At 44.9% G+C, this 20,100-nt stretch overlaps 2 protein-coding genes across 2 annotated transcripts in view; one reads left to right on the top strand and one right to left on the bottom strand.

Moving 5' to 3' along the window:
- HSF4 (heat shock transcription factor 4) overlaps positions 1 to 919 on the top strand; it is a 33,608-nt gene extending 32,689 nt beyond the window's left edge. The window contains exon 13 of the mRNA XM_065416867.1: positions 726 to 919. Within this exon, the coding sequence (XP_065272939.1) occupies positions 726 to 919 (194 nt within the window). The remainder of the gene's footprint in view (positions 1 to 725) is intronic.
- Positions 920 to 9,710: 8,791 nt separating this feature from the next.
- LOC135888601 (5-hydroxytryptamine receptor 3A-like) lies at positions 9,711 to 19,920 on the bottom strand. The gene is made up of 9 exons (XM_065416327.1): positions 19,875 to 19,920; positions 17,451 to 17,611; positions 17,043 to 17,087; positions 16,846 to 16,955; positions 16,186 to 16,355; positions 14,976 to 15,133; positions 12,707 to 12,914; positions 10,715 to 10,924; positions 9,711 to 9,976 (listed from the first exon to the last, which is right to left on the bottom strand). The coding sequence occupies exons 1-9, from the start codon at positions 19,918 to 19,920 to the stop codon at positions 9,711 to 9,713; spliced, it is 1,374 nt and encodes a 457-aa protein (XP_065272399.1).
- Positions 19,921 to 20,100: the final 180 nt, after the last annotated feature.

Here is a 20,100-nt window from a genome sequence, read left to right as displayed (position 1 = left end):
GAAATATGTTAATTGAAATACGTTAGCTAGGACGTATTAAAACCGTCTGTTCCCCTGCTCTAAACGGAGCCTTCCGGTTTTCTGGTAGTGTCCCCCACCATGTATCAAAGCGGTTGGGTATAGACCAATGACTTTAGTCTCAGCCAAGGAGCTTCCATGAGCAACAAATTCATTAAAAAACAGATGTATTGAAGACAGAATTCCTTGGCACTGTAGGTGATGTTGCATGAAACATGCATGTCTGTACTGGTAAGGCCTGGTGATTCTAGTCTCTTCTTTGCAAGGTCCTTATTGTACAGGTGGCAGTGTGAGGATAGTAAGGGTGAAATAAGGGAGAAATTGGAACTGGTGGGTGCCTCCAGCAGTGGAGGTGGAAAAAAGCTGAAAGCACATGTATAAGTGGGGGAGAGCAGCTGTTCTTACCCAGTCCTCAAAGGCCTCAGGCCATTTGCCTCTTTTTCCATTTCCTTATTCCCACACATCTCAGCTATTGAAGTATGATCCAAAGTCAGCTGAAGCCAATGGAAAGACTCCCACTGACTTTAATGGGCTTTTGGACTGTCCCAGTTCCAATCCTGAAAGTTTCCAAGCACTTCCGGCAAGGTCCTGAACTCCCTCAATTCCTATTGGAATTCAACACTTCCTAGGATCCAGCGCTTAGTTAATAAAGACCAGTAGTTTGCCTGTCGGTAACCATGTTTTCCATTTTCTATCTGCATTCCTAGGGAAAGCTGTCATTCTTGAATGCACCCAGCAGTTTCCCATTGAGCGTGAAGCAGGCTTCGGGAGCAACATTGTAAACCTACCTGAAAGTTCAGCTCTTTATATTCCATCTGAAAATATGGCTTCGTATCTGTCCTCTGTGGGTCTCCAAGGAGATATCCCATTAAACCTGAACTCTCCAACTGAAAGTAACTAGTGATCTATTTAGCTTTACAAGACAATTGTGCCTTTTACTCCCTTACAAAACATCTACAGTTTTGAATGTAAAGAAACAACAGTGACTTAGAAACACACAAAAGAGTGGTTGCTTTTTTTTTTTTTTTGAATTGATGGAAAACTCAGCCACCATAACTGTTTGCACTGCCCAATGTTTTCCAGTGTTTACCCAAGACAAATTTTACAATGGGCAGTCTTCTTCCAAGCAACAAACTGCAATCATTGCTCACTCCCGTGGGGAGCAAGGGTTTGTTATTTCCTTTACTCACAAAAACAGTTAATTTTCTTAATTTTTTTATACTCTGTAAGAAAAGCGTCTAAGATTTTAACAGTAGAGTAAATGATAAAACTGTGTCATGGACATTGAAAAATAAATCTGCACTGGCTAATGTAATATAAAGACAGATGCATGGATTCCAATGGAGCAGCAAAGAGCAGTGTGTATATGCATGGGGCCTTGTGAATGCCTAGTTACAGGAAATCAGTTCTGCAACTGGTCCACCCCCTAAAAGTGTTTTCTTTTTTACCCATTTCCTTCTTTTGATTTGATGAGATATACTCGTATCTCTCCCTTATCCTCACAGTTTAAGCAGGATATCCTCAATTTGCACATCCCTCAGTTGATGTCAGTCTGTGCAGGAGATAGTACTTTTTCTGAAGGCCCATCCTAGATTGTGAAAGAAACTCCCATAGAAACTAAGGACCATCATAAACCATCTTCCGTTCCAAGTGCAAGATGCACTTCTTTGACCTGCCTTCTCCAACATCAGCACTGAGCAGCATGGACATTTAAATTTTTTTTTAAAAACCTACCAAACCACAACACTCCACTGCACACAGAATTCTCCCCCTGGGAAGAGGATGAGACAGAATGAACCAGATGTGACGAATGTTAGTCACATCCCTTAATGCAATTCTGGAAGGTGCTCAGATACTACTGTGATGAGGGCAGTATAATAACCTATATAGAATAGTAGATAAAATAGGACAAAGGGCTGGATATAATTTTGGTTTTCAGTGGCGTTTCAATACCTTGCATGCTTATCCAGTCTAATCTGCTGTGTGTTCGCATTGACCTGGAGGTTATTCTGAGTCCCCTGAATAAGATTTTGCTAGCCTGTTGCTTTATTCATATTCGCAAATGAGAGGACCCAGATTTCTTTAAGAGCTCAAGAGTTGAGAAACATTGTGCTGGTTAACAAAATTTTGGCCATCTGACTTAATACTGTGGGTGCTACCATTGTGAGTTTCACTGAGTACCTCTATCCACTACCCCACAAGGTACAGTCCTTTAAGAAATGATGATGTAGCAGCATTTCCATAAATTCCATCCAGTATTTCTGTGCTTGTGACTCAGGGAAGCCCATGGCAGTCCCCACTGGTTTGGTATTTAGAAAATATACCCAGTTGGACCAGGTATCCCTATATGATTCATTTATACTGAGAAGTAAAGATGGTTCTTTGATTATCTGTGTCTCATTTTCAGCAATGAACTGAGCTGAAATTTATTGAGTTGACTTTTATTCCGTTTACTTATTTTCTTTTATTAGAAAACTTAAAATTGGCTGGAGGCTTGTTCCACCTGACAAACTTACGGTTCCTTATTCAAGGACTATTTAATCGCCTGGATCTTTACACACAACTTCCATTGAAATTGGTCTTTGTGTGTGTGGCAGTCTAAAGCCCTTATTCAGTGAAGTAATTAAGCACATGCTTGATTTAAACCACCTGAGTAATCCCAATGAAGTTGATGGGACTATCACATGCTTAAAGTTAGGCACGTGCTTAAGTACCTTTCTGAATCAGAATCCATTCGTGGTAGGAAAATGAACCATATTAGGATAGCTTCTTGCAAATAGGAATAGACTAAACACAATCCAAAAGAATGAGCAATTCCAAACAAGCCCTTATATAAACAGTTAGATTCTAGCCTTCATACTGCCAAACATTATACTGCAACCACTGCCAGCTGCTACTCTGGGAAGAGTCCCTCTTTTTCTTTAGACCTCTTGTTCTATTATAGACTCATAGACTTTAAGGTCAGAAGGGACCAATATGGTCATCTAGTCTGACCTCCCGCATGATGCAGGCCACAAAAGCTGACCCACCCACAACAGAATCCTCCAGCCTGCGACCCCTGCCCTATGCTGCGGAGGAAGGCGAAAAACCTCCAGGGCCTCTGCCAATCTACCCTGGAGGAAAATTCCTTCCCGACCCCAAATATGGCGATCTAGGCATTAGATTGGAAATTCATGGTAGAAAGGAACCCCTAGGAACATTTTTCTGAAATCTCCCCTGCAAGGAAGTGTGACTGTATTTCCTGGCTTTTTACACTTTGTTAACTTTACTTGAAGTTGATGCATTGAGACTGCATTTTTGCACTATGCTGTACATTTGTAAAGTTTTACAGAGAACACTAATTAAATACATTTCCTTTTTCTCATTTAGTCCTGCTTTGGCATCTCTCCATTCCCCCTTCCCTCTTCATTTATAAGTGGTAATGAGTTCCTATTTCAAGGGGCTTGCGTGTGGGATAGGACCAACTGCACTGAAGTCTAATTGTTATTTTCCAAACAGACAATTGGCTCCACAAAGCTTTAAATAATAAATAAATGAGAAAAGAATATTAACACAAAGCTAGTAAATCTGGATGAATTTTTCAAACTAAGACCCTTATCTTGAGAAGCCTTATACATGTGCTTAACTTTATGCACTGTGAATAAAAGTGAAAATCAGTGTCTAAATCTGTTTAGTTACTGAAAGAACAAAAAACAGCCACATTTAAACAGTTAAACACTTTTTTTTGTGGAAACATTTCAGTTGCTTCAAAATTCTTCACTTTTCAAAAAATTTTGACAAAATCTTTTAGGGAATAATGTTGCCTCTTTGTCATTTTTAGAGGGGGGGTTGTTTTTTGGTTCATTTATCATCAGTAGATTTTTGGTTTTTTTGGGGGGTGTTTTGTTTTGTTTTTTGCACTGATAATTTTGATTAGTCAGTTTAGTCACATGGTGGGATTTTTTTGTGCAGCAATATTTTTCTAAAAATTCTAATTTCTAATTAAACAATTTTATACAAAATTCAAAAAAAATGGACTGTTATAAAACATGATGAATTTTGCTGAAATTCACATGAATAACTTTTGTAGTTTTTAACCAGCTCTATGCCAGTAGGATTTTTTTAGACTAAATTTTTCTCATCTTCCCATTTTCTCTTCTATTTGATATTCACAGTCAACACTTTTTACTGTGATGGTGTGGAGGGAAGATGGGAAATAATACTTATTAGTAAAGGAATATCCCACTTGAAAAAAGGCCTACTGCCTGTTTGGAACATTAAAATATTGCAATTGTGAGGCTTGACCAATAGATGGCACACTATTTGGGGCTGCTGCTTTGCTTAGTCATAGAGTTTAAGGCCAGAAGGGACCACCAAATCATCCAATCTGACCTCTCATGTATCACAGGCCACCAACACCACCCAACACTCACATCCTAAATCCAACATTGAAAATTAGACCAACATCCTTCATCCTCCCTGGTGTTTACTCCCTCAATTTCTTTATAGAAAGTAATCATATCCTCTCTGTCTTCTTTTTGCTAGACTAAACAAGCCAAGCTCTTCTAGTCTCCTGTCATAAGATACGCACTCTATTCTCCTGATCATCCTAGTAACTCTTCTCTGCACCTAGTCCAGTTTGAATTCATGTTTCTTGAACACAGGTGCTCAGAACTGTACACAGTATTCCAGATGAGGTCTTGTACAATGGGATTAATACTTCCTCTCTCTCTAGTGGAAATGCCTTGCCTGATGCATCCTAGGATTGCCTTTTTTGCAGCCACATCACATTGGTGGTTCATGCCTCCTTATCATCCTGCGATCGACCAACATACCTAGTTCTTTCTCCTCCTCTGTCACTTACAACTGATGAGCCCCCAGCTTGTAGCAGAAATTCTTATTATTAGACCCTAAAAACCCTTACACTTTGTACTATTGAATTTCATTCCATTTCTTTTACTCCCATCTTCAAGATCATCCAGATCTTCCTGTACAATATTCAGATCCTCCTCTGTATTGACGATGCCTCCCAACTTTGTATCATCAGTAAATTTCATTAGCGCGCTCTTACTTTTTGTGCCAATGATATTAATAAAACTATTGAACAAGATTGGTCCCAGGACCAAGTCTTTAGGAACTCCTCTAGTAATCTCCCTCCAGTCTGATATTCACCTTTCAGCAAAACCTGTTGCCATCTCTCCTTTTGTAGTTCCTCATTCACCTTACAATTCTTGTACTAAGCCCTATCTTATCTAATTTAACTAATAATTTCCCATGTGGTACTGTGTCAAATGCTTTACTGAAATCCAAGTATATCAGGTCTACCACATTTCCCTTATCTAAAGAAATCAGTTATTTTCTCAAAGAAGGAAATCAGGTTAGTCTGGCACAATCTACCTTTGATAAACCCATGTTGCATTACATCCCCTTTTCCATTTACCTCCATGAATTTAATTATTCTTTTCTTCATAATGTGTTCCAAAGTCTTGCATACTACTGAAGTTAGACTAACAGGTCTGTAATTGCCAAGATCCCCTTTTTTCCCCTTTTCTTAAATATAGGTATGATGTTAGCCATTCTTTGGTCATATGGTACTACACCCAAATACATCGATATATTAAAAGTCCTTGCTACTGGACTAGCAATCTCATGTGCCAGTTCTTTCAGTATTCTGAGATGGAAATTATCCATTCCCCCCGATTTGAGCATATTAAGCTCTTTGAGTTTACTTCCACCTCTCGTGATAATTTCCATTATTATACATTCATTTCCATCAGCCATCCTGCCTTCATGCCCTTGTTCCATATTACCATTCTTACTGACAATCAAATCAAAGTATTCATTTCATTTTGGGGCCAGATTATATGCTGATCATATGCAGCTCTCCTTTCCAGCAGCCTCTCTTCACCCCAAAGTCATGTTACAATATAGATCTTTACTCTGACAATTATAGTACATAGTGAGTCCTCGATATGTTTCTCAATGACTTGATATTGGTTCTGTTACTTTGGCCAGAAGTCCCTCAGAGTTCAGACAATTGCTGCTTATTTTGATGGGAGGTGCATAAACTTCAGAAAACTAAGGGAAGTGTGGGAGTGATCATAAATAACCGACAGCTTAAGGAACAAGAAATGAACTGAGCATGCTCAGTGTACAGTGTCTATGGCTTAAAAGTCCAGGTTGGCTAGTATTTCACATTTAGTTTCAGGGTTACATCTTCACCAATTTCATATTCTGAAGGAATGCCTTATCCTTGTGCTACAGCGTGAGCGACAGTAACAAGTATTGCCCTGAATTAGCAAAACACTTATGCTCATATTTAATTTCATCACATGCTTAAGTCCATTCCTGTTTAGCAAGACAAAGTGGCTGAGGTAATATCTTTAATTAGACCAATTTCTCTTGGTGAGAGAGAGAGAAGCAAAGCACTTAAGCACATACTTAAATCAATGGGTCTTAAGTACACTTTAAACGTGTTTAAGTCACGTAGACTTTGGTCTTTAAGTTAAATAATTCTTTCAGTGCTTTACTGAATACAAATGGACTTAAAGGTTTTGCTTTATTTGAGGCCTATATTGTTTGGATCCTCTGACCAAGAATGAATTTTATAGCGAAATAGAGTGGGAAACTATTTAATCCCAAATTTCTTTTGTGAAAATGCCACTGTGGCTGGGTAAACAAACCCCACACCAGTAAGAAAGGGGTTCAGTAGCTGCTCTGGGCCCAACCAGCCCAACCCTGCACACCTGCAAAGCATGCATGTCTTGGAGGAGCTCAAAAGAAGAACAGTCCAGCTCAGGAGGGTAGCAGACAGTGGAGGTAAACTGACTTGCATTATGAGCTACTGAGAAGGAGCACCACAAGGGGCTTGTGCTGCCTGTGGCCAGGCTATAGTGATCTGACCTAGCCTACAAAAAATGGACCTGAGATGTAGAAGTGATCAGCGAGGTAGCAGTATAGGACCCCAAGGTGCAGGATTTAGCTACCTATCATTGGGCCTTGGATTGGAGCTTGATGGAGAGGATGGGCCCAGGCTCCCCTACCAGACCCAAAGACGGACAATGATATAAGTCTATCCCTCGGTGGGGAACCTAACTGGGAGAAGACCCTGAAGGTACAAGGGTTATGGACCACAAGACCCCAGTCCAAGAAGGAATCCCTGAACCCTCACTGAATTCTGAAGCATTCCCTATTATCAGACTCTTTATATGTACCCCGAAAAGGGTGAACTTGAAAGTGTGACCTGGCCGGAGGGCTGAGTCACTGAAAGGACAGACCATGGTAAGGTGGAATTGTAATAAGAAAGGGGAACACTCCAGAGGAAGACAACCTGCCACCCCCAACCTGACCCCTAGGTGGCACTAGCAGTGAGTGTTCCCCTTCACAGCCACAACACTACTTTGCATTTACAATTTACATGGCTTCCAATGATCATAATCCATGTTAAAAACCTTTAATTAGATAAGTATCATTAATGCCTTTGCTACAGATGGGGATTTGGAGGCAAAGACAGATACATTTTGAATGGTCTGAAACCCTTAAGCTCTAAAGTCACTTAGCCACACTTGAAAATTTTATCCTAGGTGCTTTGCCCAACAACATACAACAATTCAGACGAAGACCATAGGGAATAGAACCCGTGGGACCTAGCTCCAGGCCCCTCCTCTCTCTGTTCATGGAATCACACATCCTCTCTTTTTAAAGCTGTCATTGGTTTTATGGAAATTGGAGCAGAGATGTCAATGGAACACAAAACTCAAAAGGTATTATACAGGGCTTCGCCTCCCCCACTGGTTGGGCGAATAGATGGGTGTGGTTTGAGAGCGGCTGGGGAATGCAAAGGGTAACAAAAGCGTTCTTTTGGGGTGGAGCTTCCAAGTGTCTCGAGGGGGCACTGCCTGCATTAAAATGTTTATTGGATTTTTGATAATATGATCTCACCTAATTTATTTGGGATCCTGTGTTGCTCCATTGATGTGAGGATGGGATGGTGATGAAATGACCCCCTATGCAGGCCAATAGAAGCAGGGTATACTGGTGTTTACTGTAAGGGGTTAATTGATACAGGGTCATCTGTGAGTATCGTTTAGCCTGCAGTTTTGGACAAATGGGGATACTTCCTGAAGAAAGAGATTGGGCCCATCCAGTTGGCAGTGAAAGAATGAAATGGGGGAGGTGGCCCCAGTACTTGGTCAGGCCTTGCAGAAAACTAGAATTGGAGCGATGAAGGTGGCCCAGGAAAGGTGGGTAGCTGGGGTTTGGACTGTCTGAAACTTTAACAGTCTCTTTGCAGGTCTAGTTGGGTATAGGGTCAGCTATTTCATGTGAGTTTAATACAGTTAGGAAGGAGGATAGGTGCCATCCAGGAACAGAGGCCCTGGGGGTTCTGACAGGTGTGTTAGAGGAGATGCATCAGTGTGCAGGAGCCCGACTGACACAAAGTCAGAGGGTGATTTTATGGCAGTTGGTGTGAAATTATAGGGGGTATTCCCCAAGGGGGCAGATGATTTGGGTCAAACCAGCCTAGTTAAGCATGAGATCAACACAGGTAATACCTGACCTATTAAGGAAGGCCCACATCATTTGCCTATGGTCCACTGAGAGGAAACTGAATGGAAGATTCATGAGATGGCGACTGCAGGAATTACTGAACCATCCAGAAGTCCTTGACTATCTATCCCCCATGGCACTGGTGGGCAAGAAAGACAGCACAACACAGATCTGTGTCGATTACCCACATTTGAATGAGGTGACCCACAAGGACTCAGATCCAATGCCCCACATTGACGATATGCTGGAGACATGAGCAGAATCCAAATGGTTCTCTTCACTGGACCAACAGAGTGGATGCTGGCAAGGTGAGGGGGGAAAGTCACCCCATGTGAAGACCACCTTTACCAAGGGACAGGGCTTGTGGGAGTTGTGTCATGCTGTTTGGATGACATAAAGCACTAGCTACATTTGAGCCGTTAATGGAGCAGGCCCTGGGCAACCCACTACTTTTCAGGTGTCCGTGTACTTGGACGACATGCTGATCTGAACAGGAACTCTTGTACAGCACTGGAATGGGCAAGTAATGTATTAGAGCGGTTTCCAGGAGCAAACCTAAAGCTCAACCCTGCAATGTGCAAGCTGTGCTAAAGGGAAACGCTTTCTGGGACACGTTGTTAGTGAGGAATGGACCTCCACTGACCCAGGAAAAAGTGCCTGGAGTGGCCAGAACTCCAGCATATCCGCCAGCTTCAAGGGTTCCTGGTGTTGTCCCTTACTACCAGAGGTTTCCTGGAGCTTCGCTGAGATAGCTGCCCCATTGCATAGACTAACAGAGAAGAGGTCACCATTCATATGGAGGGCCAGGCATTCCAAGAGCTGAAGTTGGCTTTGATCACTGTGCCAGTGTTGGGATATCCACTGCCAGGTTACTTATTTGTGTTGGGTAGTAACTGAAGATAGACTGGAACAGGAGCTGTGTTTTCCCAGGTGCACAGCAGACAAGAGGAGGTTGTTGTGGCCTGTTATAGTAAGACCCTCTAGAAACCGGAATGGAAACCTGTGAGACCCACAGGTAGCTCCGGGCAGTAATCAGAGCTATTGAGCTATCACCCTTCTGTTTACAAGTTCATCTCAGATTTATGTATCTACTTTGGATTTATAGACACATCACAGAAAAAGGAGCGTCTTTCCCAAATTACAAGTATGGCCTGTTAAACAGCTTAGAAAGCCCAAACTACCACAACTGTTATCAAAATAATGAGTACTGTTAGGAGGTAGCAAATCAGGATGAATCTGTCAAGGACAAAGGCCACCATATTCCACTCTGATTTGGCCTCCTCTTCTCTCTTACTCATGATCATGTGACGACGGATCATTAAGAGCTCCAGGAGCACCTTCTTCAGCAGTTTAATTTCCGCACTGTCATGTTCTTTTTGTAAGCACTTCCTGGTTTGTATGTCTGCTTCTTTTCCCACCACAGAAGTAGCTACAATCACAACCAGAAAAATAATTGTATGTTAAGATGTGGATGGGGGACAATTATTTCCAATATACTAGAGATGGTTTGGGAAATGTTGATTCTCTTCCGAAGAAGAAAGTGGTTCAGTGACTTGCCCTCAGCAGGACAGTGGCAGAGTAAGGAATGGACCCCCCGCCCCAAGCCCAGGCCTGTGCTCTAACCATTAGTCTGCACAGCCACCAGTTGTTGTTGATGAACAAAATCAACTAATCAATTAATAACCTGCATTTATGCAGCGGGTTACTGGTGAATGAAATCTGCCTCCCATTTCAGAGCCTACCTACTGAAGTGAGTTCACTCATTTCATGCGAGTCACTTCTTACCTGGATCTCACTGTTTCTTTTCTAGACAAAATCAGCCAGAGCTCACCAGATTGGATCTCTGGGCATGTTCTTTGTGAAAATATCGTACTGTTGCTAAAACCAATGTTGGTTGTTTAATCTGCTAGACTCTGCCGCCATCTAGGGGTTGGGAGAATTGTTCCTAGTAACGAGGGAAAGTAATGAGTAGCCCCCCCTCCCCCCCCTCCCCCCCCCCAGGCAGGAAACACACATTTCCCTCATTCAAAAAACATTATCTACAACTAACTGCAGTCCAGAGTCATCCTGGGAGGGGGAGAGTCCTGGTCAATGGCTGAGATGCACAAAGGAGCCTACGGGAGTTAGGTGCCCAGCTTGGCCCTGTTGGATTAACACCAGCGGATACCTTTGTTTGTGTTCCTGACTCCCGCAACATTGCTTTCACTAACTTCTCCTGTGTCAATGCGAAGTATGAAAGCCAAATGCTTCAGTACCCAGATCTTCAGCCACTGGGGCACATCCGGTCGCACTGCTGAGAGATGCAGCATGTAGGAGATAAAGATGGAATCGACAATGCTGATTATCATGATCACCAGGCACACAGCACAGAAAACACCTGGAAATAATCGCAATAGAATAAGCACATCTCCTTGATCATGAATGTCACCTACCCACAATGGCCCAGATCCACAAAGGCACTTAAGTGCCAAAGTCCCACCCTTGGCTCCGTTGCGATTCACAAAACTCCCACCAAAGCCTGTAGGTGCCTAACTCACTTGGCACTTACGTTTTCAGGATAAAAGTTCCCTCAGCACCTCTGGTTCTGCCTCTGAGCTTGTGCACTGCTGCCTCCCTCTAGGCATCCGGATGCCTATCTCCCAGCAAAGCCCCAGAGCAATCCATGAGCCAGTTAAAGACGGGGGCTCCTCCTCTGCCTAACATGCATGTGGGGCCTGCGCCAGTAGGTGTTCAGAGAGTGCATACCAGATCAGGTCCTATTTAAAATCCAAGGGGAGGGGGGAGAAGAGGAGCAGCCCACCTTATAACTTTTATCCTAGTGGTTAGAGCACTCACCGGGGATGTGCAAGACCCAGGTTCAATCCCCCACCCTTTTAAGGGGGAGAAAGGATCTGAACAGTGGGGTCTCTCACCTCTTTGAGTGCTCTAATCACTCAGCTATGGAGTCACTTACTCTCTCTGTCTTTCTAGCCCAGTGACTGTTTAAGTAGGTATGCACAGTGGAACAGTCATTGGGCCAGAAAGAGAGAGAGAGTGAATGTGTGGGGGAATGACTCTGTAGTCTAGGGGTAAGGGCACCCACTTGGGAGATGGGAGAGCCCAGGTCCAGACCCCTGCTCCAATCATGCCTTCATTATTTAATAATTTAGCCACAGTGGAGCAGCTGCAGCAGAGAGATGGCGGGCGTCCCACCTCAGACTATCCCATAGTTCAGTGGTTAGAGCATACTCCTGAGAGTTGAGACCCCTGTTCAAATCCTCTCTCCACTTTTGGCAAAGAGGGGGGATTGAACCTGGGTCTCCCACATCCCAAGTGAGTGCACTAACCACTGGGCTAAAAGTTGTCATGTTCATCAGCCTCATCTCCTCCGTCTCTGACCGCTTTGGGTGGCGCAAGGCAGGTGCCTAACTCATTCCTGCAAGCAACTCCTTAGGCGCCTGAGCTGTCTGGCTCCAGGAAGCTGCTTCCTCAGCGCGGATGGCTAAGCAGAGCTAGGCACCTAAAACTGGGCTGCAGGAAGGTACGGATCTCTGGGGCTTAGCACACACTCCTGTTGTCACCATCTCCCATTGGCTGGCTTAGGTGGCTCTGCCTCTAGCGTGTTGACTTTTGAGAACTGCGCTCTTCGGTGCCTATCTCTCCCCATTCACTGCATCAGGAGCCTCAACTGTGTGGACTGTAGTGCTGTTCCGGTGATTTTTCTAGGCACCTGAAGGTTAGGCCCTGCGACGCTCAGTGTTGCAACCTCCCTTCTTGGATCCCACCCAATGTATCTGTGTATCTTAGAGTTTTGTATAGTGGCCATCAAAAGTACTGAACGGTAAACTAGATCTGCACTGCAAGATCCCTAGGGCACTTCATGACATCTTTTGTGGGGGCCAGTTGATAGGACAGTGGACTGGGATTCCAGAAACCTGAATTCAAATCCCATCTTTGGCACCAAGCTACTGTGTGACCTTAGACAAATCATGTCTCCGCTCTGTGCCTCTGTGTCCCCCGCCCTCCCTCTTTGCCTGGTTTGAGATTGTAAACTTCTGGGTTCAGGGGCTGTTTCTTACAATGTGTTTGTACAGTTGCATAGTCTAATAGGGGCCTGAGCTTTAGGTGCTATTTCAGTATGAATAACCACAATAGTAATGACAGAGTGTGCAGCTCTTACCCAAGATTGGCGTGACTTCTGAATTGGGAAGCAAATCGTTCAATATCAGCAAGAGCACAGAGAATCCCAGAACAACTGTTATTTTAAACCCCAGCCGCTCGCCTCCTTCCATCGGTATGAACATGCTGGCAACATCCACAAGCACCAGGAAACCGGCAGGGACTATGAGATTGATGACATAGAGGATTGGTACCCTCCGTATGGTTATCTGTTAAAGAGCAGCACTTGTGAGCAGTGCACTAAAACGTTCCACCTCACTATTCTAACAGAAAGATGGACACATTCTACCTGAATGGGACTTTGCTTGGGTCTCTCTTTGTTGTTGTTGTTTATTTATATAGCCCCAGAAATGTACCTTTTTTACCTTGTGCTTTAGAAGGCAAATAAGGCAGGATTCCTGCCCTGGAGAATGTACTATCTAAGGGTACGTCTATACTTACCTCTGGGTCCGGCGGTAAGCAATCGATCTTCTGGGATCGATTTATTGCGTCTTGTCTAGACGCAATAAATCGATCCCGGAAGTGCTCGCCGTCGATGCCGGTACTCCTGCTCCGCGATAGGAGTACGCGGAGTCGACGGGGGAGCCTGCCTGCCGCGTCTGGACCCGCGGTAAGTTCGAACTAAGGTACTTCGACTTCAGCTACGTTATTCATGTAGCTGAAGTTGCGTATCTTAGTTCAAAGTGGGGGGTTAGTGTGGACCAAGCCTAATAGACAAAAACAAACCACAAAGGAACATTTCAGCACAAGAAGCTGTGGAGATGATGTTGTGAGGACATCGGTTTAGGAAGGATTCCTGGGCAAAGTGAGTATAAAGGAGTGTCTGAAGGAGAAGAGAAAGGGGGAAGAAAGGAGGTGCAATGTTATTCCCAGAGTGAGGCGCAGCAACACGGTAGGCCCAAAGCTGAGAGCAGAAGCAGGCAATGAAGTAAGCAAAAAGGGAGGAAGACTATACCGCACTGAAAGCAGAGATGTAGGTTAAACCAGAGGGAGACAATAATACGAGGCCTTGAAGGAAAGAGTGAGTGGCTCATACTTGATGCAGTGAAAGACAGGCAGTCAATTAAAGGGAACCAATGATCATTGCTGTGACTGGAGAAGTGAAAGAGACTGGAAACGTCAAGCAGAGACTGGAGATGGTGAGGCAAGAGGTGGAAGGCCAGGGATTAGGTGCCTGGAATAGTCAAGATCAGAGGTGGGCAAACTACAGCCTGCGAGCCATTTTAAGCCAGCCCACAAGCTCCCTCTGGGGAGCCAGGTCGGGGGCCACATCACGTGGCTCCGCCCCGCTCCAGCACGACATGGCCCCACTCCGAGGGTCAGGGGCTGCTCCACGTGTAGGAGCCGAAGAAGGGACATGCCACTGCTTCCGGGAGCCGCTTGAAGTAAGCACTGCTCGGAGCCTGCACCCTTGAGCCTCTCCCCATCCTCCAACCCTCTGCCCCAGCCCTGATCCCCCTCCCGCTCTCCAAACCCCTTGATCCCAGCATGGAGCACTCTCCTGCACCCCAAACCTCTCATCCCCAGCCCCACCCCAGAGCCCACACCCCCAGCCGGAACCTGCTCCCCTTCCCGCAACCCTGCCCCAGCCCTGATCCTTCTCCTGCCCTCCGAACCCCTCGATCCCAGCACGGAGCACTCTCCTACACCCTGAACTCCTCATCCCCAGCCCCACCCCAGAGCCTGCACCCCCTCCCGCACCCAAAACCCCAATTTTGTGAGCATTCATGGCCCGCCATACAATTTCTATTCCTCGATGTGGCCCTCAGGCCAAAAGGTTTACCCACCCCCTGGTCAAGATGAAGGATGATCAAGGCTGGACAAGGGATTTGGCAAAAATATTTTTTGGGTGACAAGGTTGAAAAAACTTTATTTATAAAATGGTGTGTATCATCGTGGTGGGACTTTAAGGCCAAACAGTCCTATTCTTGCATCAAGCTAGCAAGTTATAAAAAATCTATTGCAATAAGGTGTTTTCTAACATCAACGAGCCAAGAAAGGAAATACCACATGATATAAGGAAATTTGTGTAGTTTCCTTTACACAGCTTTGTGTTCCAAAGTGATTGTGATACACAGATTTCCCCTAGCTCCTCCCTCTATAAGAAGAAAGTCAAGTGGAAAGGCTAGATTAGGAGTAGGATGGATTTTAAGTAGACTAGTGCTGGATAGACAACAGTTGTGCTAACTGGATTATTAAATATATATAATCTGGGATCAAATTCCCTAGCTATAGGCTACATGTGCGGTGTGTGTTGTTTCCAGTCCTACCTGATATGTGACTTGACTCCATTCTTTCTCCTCAGTGGATACGTTATTGCTCAGAACATCCACTTTCCCGAGGAGCCATTCGCTTTTCGCATAATTCTCCTGGGAAGCTTGTGTAACTGCAGAGGAGTTGGACTTGGGCACCACCACTATGTCCTGAACTATTTTAAGTTAGAAAGGAGAATGATACGGGTTAATCCATTCCCAGGGAATATGATTCATTTCTGCTTTGATGCATTTGGAAGGGCTCCTTCCCATGACAAAAACCATTACAGGCATGTGCTCAGTGATCACCTAGGTGTGTGAGTTAAAATCTCATCGCACATTCCTGCAGGGATATTCCACGGGGATCGTGATGGGCAGGTGTCCAAGATGGCACGTTCAGTCAATGAGTGGAGGGCTCGATCACCCAGCAGTCACTCCTCCAATAGCCTTACAGCATTGGCACCCTCCTGCTCTCTCACAGTCAGCATGGCATTGCGAGATTAAAGGGCAGATAGGGCCAGAGTCACAGGGCCGTGCTGGACAAGGAGGAGCAGCACTGCCAGGGGGAGCTCCAGTTGGGATCCCAGAGTTCCCCAGCATGAAGGATACGTTGGAACACTTAGGACAGTACAGTCCCAGTGTCTGCCTGTTGATGGGGAGGGGAATGGCTCCTCCCCTCCATCTTTGAGGGCCCTTCACCCCTGGAGGGTGCCAGGAAGGAGAAGTCCCTATGCTTTCTTCAGTGTGGCCAGCAGTTATGCCTGGCACTCACACAGGAGCCCATTGCACCTTTTCCCCCACACATGTTCATGCAAGGATTGGACACCATCTGGCCCTAAACCATTAGCAGAAGAATGGGAAGGTGGCAATTAAGGAGCTGAGCGAGACTGAAAGCTGACTCATGCAGAACATTTTATCAGGCTGCGTGTGTATCTCAATGGAAGCCCCACACCTATTGAGTCAGCCCATCATGAATTCCCAGTTTGGGCAAAGCACTTTTGTGTCTTCAAGGAGAGCATCCTCTGGGTTGGTTCGGAGGGGACTGAACAAAATCCTCACCCCTTTTAGGAATTGTCTACAACTTCTCCAGGGAGCTATCTATAAGTGCTCTATGACAGTCAGATTTCTGCTAAATAGTCTCCAAGGGTGACAACTTTGTTCACCAGCCCTTCCCATATTACTGATGCTAAATGGAGCCCCCAGCATCCTGCACCAACCCTGCACGTACCTGTATGCACATAGGGACCAAAGGTCAGATTGCACTTCTGGGTGTCAAATGGAAACTTGTAGATATCCAAGCTGCAAGTGCTCACTATCCTGATTGGTTTCCAGTGGTTGATGGTGCCATCACTGGAGAGGGACATGAAAGCAACTGTGGGGGATTGAGGATCTTCAGTCCTAAAGAAGGAAAAAATGCATTGGAAATATCCTTGAAGAGCGCAGAGGTCTTTGCCAATGCACTGCCAATGGAGACAGAGAGGTGGGAAGGAATAGATCATTGGGCTTCTAGACTGTTAACACAGCCTTTGGTCCATGCATATGTAATAATGATGGGTGTTTAGACACTTCCTTGACTCATATCAAATAATCGATTTTGCTGCCTAAAATGATAGCAACTAGCAACTGAAGGAAGAGGGGAAAGGACGAATTTGTTGTGTTCTGTTAGATAATGCACTGCAGTAAGTTGCAGTATGTAATGCTGGTTGAGAAGAGCAATGCCTTGCAGTTTATTTTTGTGTAGTTTCATTCATACAAAAGCTGACGAGAGTCCCAATAAATTACTGCATGTTACTCACACACGTAATTCACCAGCCATTCACAGCCTCATCCCCAATTTGACACTGAAAGAAAGGGGACCCCACTCCTCAACTTAATACTGAGAATTTACATTTCAGAGACAAAGAGGTCAGGCTTCCATACAGAGTCCACAGGGATGAAGATCTTAGAGATTCCACAGAAGTTTTGGGGATCCCAAGTGAGGAACTGATTTTTCCAGCTCTGAAAAAAGAAATGGATTGTTAGGGGAAGATTCACATTTAGTGGGTGTGATAAAGTGACATGGTAAATTAAAAACATGATCCTCACCATTTGGAATCTCACTAGAGACGTAAGGATTTGTAACTTCTCATCCTAGAGGAAGAGAAAGAACTGAGTTCATATCTATTGTGTCTCTAATAAAGATGCAGAAAATTTCCTGCATGGGTAATGACTGCTAGATACAGGTTAGTGAGACCTAAAAGGAAGTTGAGATACCAGCAGCTAATGGGAGTGGCTGAGTGGTGTTAGAGAAAAAGTTATGAGTGTTCACACAGGCTGGTGAAAAGAAGGAAGAAGGATCTGTTGCATAGAGAAATTAAGGCCGCTTCTGCACTTGGGAATAGCACTGGTGCAGTATCAGTGGCCAACAAGCAGTGTAGCTGCATCAGTGCAGGTCCCTGAGTTGAGGCAAGAAGATGCAGGAATTTTCACCCATGCACTGGTAGAGTCCCTCACCAAGTCCAGGGTGGCATGTAAGGTGACATCAATTCTGACGATAGAGGGCTCTCTCCAGTCAGTCACTGGGCGCACGCTCATCAGGCGAGGATTAGCATCTGCAATACTCAGGTTGCTCATCACATCCCAATAACTGCATGTCTCCTGGCTGGCTGTCAGACCTGTTCCCAAAGAAACAGAGAGGGGCCTTTCAGTGCTCCTGGTGAGGGTAGCTGGGCTCTCATCCTGGAGCTCTCAAATGGACTGCCTGCATCTAGGACTAGGTCTTCTCTCATTGGTTTAGAAGTTGTGGGTAAATTTAGTGCTGTTGATGGTCCTGGTTTGAGAGCCTTGAAAACTAACATCCTCTCTCTGTGCGTAGGCCAAGTAATTCACAATGCAGCACAGGGAGCAGTAGGGCAAACGCCATCACATCTCCCCTGCAGTGGGACTCAGCCCCAACTCCTGAGAGGGAGTGAGGATAATTCACTCCCCATTCCCAACTCCATGCTTGGCCTCTCTACTTAGACTGTTAACAAGGGTACTGACTCGCACCAGCTGTGATGGGGAGTTTTGTGGCGAAGACACTTGCCCCAGGAGGAACCTATATTCATAGTTTGCACTTATACGGCATTTCCATCTTCAAATCACTTTGCCACCACTAACTGCTGCAATAAATCCTTGCAGCTCCCCTGGACTGAGATCACCAGTTCATTTCATATAAGGCACCCAACAGCCTTCAGCTGGTAATAACCCAGCACTGGAGCATTCTGTATTACCAGCAAAATGGGCAATCAAATGGATGCACTTGCAAAATACCCTCTGAAAGAAGCATAATTATAATTATTTACAACACTTCAATCATTCCTAACCCTGCAAAATCTTCATCCTAGCCTTATTCTCCAAAGGTAAGATATCTCCCTGCTTTACCTATTTATTTATGTACATATGTATTAAGTTAATATTTCTTATATATGGGGCTACAATGGATCAAAAAAGAAAAACATAGCAATTGTATTTCCTGAAGAATGCTAGTCATTATTTAGCCTGTGTGATGGGGTGTACCAGGCCCTTTGAGGGCCCTTGCTGGAGGCCTTGTGGTCCTATTGCACCCCACCCCAGAAAAGGAGCATTGAAGGTGGGTCCTCCAGGCCTGCCGAGAAAGGCTGCAGGGAAGCGGCCACTCAGAGTGCAGCAGGCTCAGTTAAAAGCAGCTGCAGAGCTTGAGTACATGAGTTGCTGGCTGGAACCAGAAGGGTGAGGAAGGGCTGGAAAACAGAGAAACTCTCCAGGCAAGGAGACCTGGGAGAGACCCTGATCGACCAGGGATTAGATAGAGAGAACCCAAGGACTGTAACCCTAAGGTAACTGGTGAAAGTGACGGGACTGAGTGGGAAACAGCCCAGGGAGAATAGCAGCAGCAACTATTAAGGGAAGCAGTACATGGCTGCTGTTCTAGGGTCCCTGGGTTGGGACCTGGAATAGTGGGTGGGCTGAGTTCCCCTACTGGCCACGGAGAAAGTGACCTAAGTCCCAAAAGGGGACAAGACTCTCTACTGAAAGCCTGAGAAAGGGGCTGGAGTTTAAACAGGCCCAGAATTGGGGCCAAAGACCCTGTTGAGGGCCAACCATATGTTGAACTTTGTTACCCCAGAAGGGGTCATCCAGTCACCTATTAACCAGGTGACTTAGCTGGAGGGCTGAACCAATGAAGTCCCACCCTGCAAGGGCAACAGCCAACAGGGGGCACTGGGAGCAGAGAAGAGTGCAGGTTTGCATCCAGCTGACAAGTGGCGCTCATGGAAGTGAGTATCCTCTATCACCGGCTCCAATTAGAACTTGACAGAAAATAATATTGTAAATAACAGAACAATCTAACCCTTGATCTCCCTCCTAATCAACCTAGAGTTGCATTTGATCTGCATTCATGAATCAACAGTGGTTAATGTGAAATTTTCATCCATTCTTTGAAACTGGATGCAAATGCTTTGCTCTGTTTGGAGATCCACAAGCTTTTGGGGGCTGTCCTTTGTCGCTGTATTTTGAGTTTGAGCCATGTTCAGTAGAACAAGCCACAGGATGGAAGTCAAGGCTCCCTACCGAACATCAACCCATAAAAAAACACTTCCCACGATGGCTGCTATTCTACTTCTGACATTGATCCAAACTAAACAGTTTCACACAGAGAACGTAACAAAATGTGTCAACTTCAAGCTAAGTTTTATTTCACTGAACCATTTAAGCAAACGCAGCAGGAACAAACACATGCAAACCAGATCCAAGAAAAATTATCCCAGACCTGTTTTGAACTGGGCTGACACTGCTGACATAATCCCCTTCTGGAGAAGGGCTGCCCCTGTCTATGTCAAAATTTATGCCTTTCCCTCTGACTGTTTTCATAAATGTATGATAACAGGAGCATGAAAGACCAAGTCCAAGACTTACCTAATGCCACGTAATTGACCAGTATAAATATAAGCCATCTTGTCATACTTGTTGCATGGACTGTAGGCACTAAGTGCCTGATCAGCTCCTGTACTGATCTAACACTGGATTTTTCTTTGCTGTCTTCCTGAGACCTGTCTACTTAAAGGGAGTGGCAGGTTTCAGTTAAGTCCCCATCACACAGGAAAGGAACAGAACAATATCACCAGAGTTGTTCAACCTGTTC

The sequence above is a fragment of the Emys orbicularis genome, chromosome 14, assembly GCF_028017835.1.
Source record: "Emys orbicularis isolate rEmyOrb1 chromosome 14, rEmyOrb1.hap1, whole genome shotgun sequence".
Lineage (NCBI taxonomy): Eukaryota > Metazoa > Chordata > Testudines > Emydidae > Emys > Emys orbicularis.
The sequence above is the reverse complement of the archived record's forward strand: the minus strand, read 5'-3'. Positions and strand labels throughout refer to the sequence as shown.

Coding starts and splice junctions, on each gene's coding strand:
- LOC135888601 (XM_065416327.1), bottom strand. CDS start 19,920: ATGACAAGATGGCTTATATTTATACTGGTCAATTACGTGGCATTAG. Junction 17,612..19,874: donor GGTCAATTACGTGGCATTAG/GTAAGTCTTGGA, acceptor CTTTGGGAACAG/GTCTGACAGCCAGCCAGGAG. Junction 15,134..16,185: donor TGGTCCCTATGTGCATACAG/GTACGTGCAGGG, acceptor AACTTAAAATAG/TTCAGGACATAGTGGTGGTG.